This window comes from Epinephelus moara, chromosome 18 (genome assembly GCF_006386435.1).
Source record: "Epinephelus moara isolate mb chromosome 18, YSFRI_EMoa_1.0, whole genome shotgun sequence".
NCBI lineage: Eukaryota > Metazoa > Chordata > Actinopteri > Perciformes > Serranidae > Epinephelus > Epinephelus moara.
In genome coordinates, this window is record NC_065523.1 from 31,818,017 (window position 1) to 31,822,941 (window position 4,925).

At 45.2% G+C, this 4,925-nt stretch overlaps 1 protein-coding gene across 2 annotated transcripts in view; it reads left to right on the forward strand.

Moving 5' to 3' along the window:
• The window catches only part of farsa (phenylalanyl-tRNA synthetase subunit alpha), a 13,871-nt gene extending 9,510 nt beyond the window's left edge, over window positions 1-4,361 (forward strand). For both annotated transcript variants that reach the window (XM_050068323.1, XM_050068321.1), the window contains exons 12-13: window positions 2,704-2,818; window positions 3,908-4,361. In XM_050068323.1, coding sequence (XP_049924280.1) covers window positions 2,704-2,818; window positions 3,908-4,013 — 221 coding nt within the window. In that variant the 3' untranslated portion in view covers window positions 4,014-4,361. The remainder of the gene's footprint in view (window positions 1-2,703; window positions 2,819-3,907) is intronic.
• Window positions 4,362-4,925: the final 564 nt, after the last annotated feature.

The window sequence follows — 4,925 nt, forward strand, 5'->3', positions numbered from 1 at the left end:
ACCTTGGTTGTAACCAGTGCTTATTTGGCTTCCTGTTGCCTTTCTATCATCTTGAACCAGTCTGGCCATTCTCCTCTGACCTCTGGCATCAACAAGGCATTTTGGCTCACTGGATATTTTCTCTTTTTGGGACCATCCTCTGTAAACCCTAGAGATGGTTGTGCTGAAAATCCCAGTTTCTGGCACCAACAACCATGCCAAGTTCAAAGTCACTTAAATCACCTTTCTTCCCCATTCTGATGCTCAGTTTGAACTTCAGCAGGTCGTCTTCATCATGTCTACATGCCTAGCTGCTGCCATGTGATTGGCTGATTAGCTGTTTGCGTTAACAAGCAGTTGAACAGGTGTACCTAATAAGCAGCTGGTGAGTGTATAATCAACAGATGAGACCTAATCTGAAAGTGTTCATTAAAAATCTGACAGCTGCTGGAACAGAAGACCCTCTGAGTGGTTCAGAAGAACACTGAGGCATCCTGAGTCGCTCACTGAATGCAGACATTTTCAGTTTGGCCCTTGTTACTTTGCTACAGTGACCTCAAGTGACCTCTGGAGTTAGGTCGATCACTGAGCCAGCCTTTCTGATTATCTTATTGATCCTGTTTTTATCATCTGCAGTGATGCTGCCTTGACTGAGCCTTCTTGAACACAACATCACTGTTCTGTTTCCAGAGCGTTAGCTACAGCTGAATGTCCTCAGTCTGTCATATGTAAATGAAAAATATCGACCTGATGAAGGGGCAGCTAGGAAATCCCACCTTGTTATTCTTCAACTAAATCAGGCAGCAGCTAAATCCAATCACGATGGAGGAAACCTCAGCTAACCTCCTGCTGATGGAGACTAGCTAAGCAGATCACGAGATCACAGAAGCTGCCGTCTCGGCTTTTGACACTGATTAAATTCATGTCATGTGAGGTTATGCTACCTGTAACTCACATATGTAAAGCTGGAGTGCAGGACGTTTACATATAAATAAGGATCCGTTACATTCATACCCTGTCAAACAAGTTCACACAGCAAAATCGATTCTGATTCGAATGGCACAATGGCAAAAGGAGGCACATTTGTCAGCTTCTTGCTCCAGTATACTGTGTGCCAAATAAGGGTGGGCCATATGGCCAAGCAAACAACCCCAGACGTCCCTCTCCCCAGCAACACTTTCCAGCTCCTCCTGGAGGACCCCAAGGTGTTCCCAGGCCAGACGAGATGTATAATCCCTCCAGTGTGTTCTGGTTCTGCCCCAGGCCTCCTTCCAGTGAGACGTGCCCAGAACACCTCTAACAGGAGGCGCCCAGGAGGATCCTGATCAGATGCCCGAACCACCTCAACTGACCCCTTTCAACAAGGAGCAGTGTCTCTACTCAGAGCTCCCTCCACATGTCCGAGCTCCTCACCCTATCTCTAAAGCTGAGCCCAGACACCCCACAGAGGAAACTCACTTTGGCCACTTGTATCTGCAACCTCATTCTTACGGTCACTACCCAGAGCTCATGACCATAGTGAGAGTTGGGACGTAGATGGACCAGTAAATCAAAAGCTTTGTCTTCCAGCTCAGCTCCTTCTTCACTATGACAGTCCAGCACAGCAAGTGCGTCACTGCAGATGCTGCGCCAAACTGCAGATCCATCTCACGCTCCATTCTACCCTCACTCGTGAACAAGATCCCGAGATACTTAAACTTCCTCACTTGGGGCAGTAACTCTCTCCCAACCTGGAGGAGGCAGTCCACTGGTTTCCGCCAGAGAACCATGGCCTCAGATTCAGAGGCGCTGACTCTCATCCCAACCACTTCACACTCGGCTGCAAACCACCTCAGTGCCTGCTGGAGGTCATCGTGTAATGAAGCCAACAGAACCACATCATCTGCAAAAAGCAGAGATGCAATTCTGAGGTCCCCAAACCGGACTCCTTCCTCCCCCCAGCAATGCCTTGAGACCCTGTCTATGAATATCACAAACAGGATCGGTGACGAGGGACAACCCTGGAGGAGTAGTATGCAGAGTATGTGGATGCAGCTTTCATTTTGGTCATACAGGGATCGGATGGCTTGTATCAGCAAACCCCAGTACCCCACAATCCTGCAGTACTCCCGTAAGACTCCCTGGGGGACGCTAATTTTTTTTTCCTATTATGGCGAAGGCATGGCTCACCCTACTCTCCCTCTGATTGGCTAGTAGTCATTGCCTTTTTTGGCTGGATTGGTTGGGTTTAGGCATGAGGAATGAGATTGGTTAGGGTTAGTGTAGTCGGGCGGGTCTTGCCTTCGCCATCCTAGGGGAAAAAAACATGCCTGGGGGACAGGGTCGTAAGCCATCTCCAAGTCCACAAAACACATGTAGACTGGATGGACAAACTCCCATGACACCTCCAGCAGTCCCACAAGGGTTTAAGAGCTGGTTTACTGTTCCATGGCCAGGATGAAGCCACATTGCTCCTCCTGAACGTCTTCAACAAAGTAGATCAAATGCACAAAGGAGTTGAAAGAATACATTTGTCCGTCAATCCAATTCTGTGAAGATCACCTAAAGGCTGTACGTGCATTTTGAGGATGTTTCTAGGTTCTATGATTTATATTGGTATTACAACCTTTTTATCTGCAGGCCTGAAAACTTTTAATCCTCAGCGTCTCTCTGCCGTTCTGCTGTTTTGTGATTTGTTTTTCTACCAACTGTGTAATATAATTTGTCTCTGTCCACACACTACAGGACTACAAAAGTGGGTGGAAGTGGGGAACTCGGGCGTCTTCAGACCAGAGATGCTGCTGCCGATGGGGCTCCCTGAGGACGTGTCTGTAATCGCCTGGGGACTTTCTCTGGAGAGGTGAGCGCACAACACTCACTGTGAAACCACAAACTGCGTTCAGGGGCTCAGTAGGTTGGGAAGATCAGGAGTGACCTGCATTTTGAAAAACAGGAGCACATCTGTACATCTGTGCAAACTTCACCTTGTTATTAATCTCTTTTCATTCAAGGATTAAAGGTGTGATCTAGTCTGCAGACATCAGCAGTGCTCTCGCTGTGCAGCTGCTGAGCTCACATCTTTCTGACCTACATCTTACACGTTAAAGTTTCTTGTCTGAAGAGGATTAATCCTGTTTATGACTGATTTCAGTTTACTAGTTACATTATTCATTTGAATTATTATAATTATGTTCGCAGTTACAGATAAAAGAGATGGTAATTTTGGAGCTTCCCAAGATTATGGTTGGTAATAATTTAGCGCCGGCGGCCTGTTTATTACTGATGAAATTAACGGGGTTAAAGCTTCACACATCGGTGGGGAAAAAGCGTATATTGAAGATTGATCTCGGATTTAATGAATCAATAGCAGGTCAATCAAATGAAGATTGATTTGAATCAGATGAATCGATTATTTTAACCTAACGCCTTTTATCTGGTGTTTCTAGAGTTGTGTTTATTTGCAGACACATAAGGAACTGCTAATATGTGATATTTCTTAAGGGGAGTTTGGTGTAATATTTTCCACCAGGAGCAGGATGGGAAAAAAATCTCAAAAGAAATGTAGTTGTAGCTGTAAGAAGAGGCCCTGCAAGATCCCCAGTCTGTGTTAAATCTTATAGTCCGTGACTTAAAACTCACATTGTGTCAAGATGTGAGGGTGTCAGACTTCAGTCTTTTAAAGTATTTTCAGAATAGTCTCAAACTAAACCTCACCATGAGGGTCTTTGATTGTCACGCTGCTGCTTTTTATGGAGAGTACTTTGTGTTTAAATCTGGTCATATCTGAGTTTTAACTGAGGACAACTGTCATGGCTAATAACCTCAGAGCCAGTGAGTTGTGAAAGGCTCATAATCCACAGAGAGTAATCCTCCTCTCCCACCAAAGACCTGGAATAGACACAGCACAAACCCTTCAGTCTCTCACTGAGCCTTCTCCTCTGACCCGCAGGCCCACCATGATTAAGTACGGCATCAACAACATCAGAGAGCTGGTGGGACACAAGGTGAACCTACAGATGGTCTACGACAGCCCCGTATGTCGACTTGAGTCCTGAGGTCCCTCCAACATTTTTATGAATGGACCCATCTTACCTTCCCCTGGGATACCTCTTTTCTACGTCTCACTCTAGTTATTCTCTCCAGTCTGAGCTTGGCCAGTAAAACCAGTTGGTCTGAAGCAGCAGACAGATTTTCTTCTTCAGAGGGCCGTAACACAGGAGGACGTCATACTCCGCTGCCGAACAAAACATCAGCACGAGTCTCGACTTTGTTACATACTAAGAACAGATTTCTTCTTTACATCACCCTGCCCCAGTTACTACAGCAGATGACCCACCTGTACAGGGAAAATACGACTTTTGGATTGTGACAAATGTTCAATAAAAAGTTTTTTCCAAATATCATCACTCTGTGACTCCTGTGTTTGTTGATAGTTAGGTTTTTTGAAATGGGGTTGTATGACGTACTTATCCAGAGTCAGTTCATCAGCTCCATCCAGTCACCAGAAAAAATGCTGGTATCGTACCTTTCTGCAAACCACAGATATGTTACATTTGTACGTTTCATATGTATCATGTTAACATTTCTAAAGTGACATAGTGCACGAGCTGACTTTGTCATCAGCAGGTGGAGAGGTTGTAAAAATGTGCCGCCTGGACATCAAATTAAAACACGTTTTAACGTTTCATCAACTAAAATGTGCGTCGCATGTCGACGACCTGGTGCTTTTTCCTCTAAATTTTGCTGGACTAAAGTAGCGGTGGCGTGGAGTCTTTCCAGCTGGCTAGCTCTGGTTTCCATATTGTAAAAAGAAAGTCTTGGAGGATTTAATAGTGTGTGGACAGATTCATTTGCTTTCACCACCAATGCTGCAAAGTTAGGTGAAATCTGGGGAATCAGCACCGCTACAACTGAAAGTGATATTTTAATTATAGGTTTCTAGCTGCTAGTTGAGAAACATTTTCACG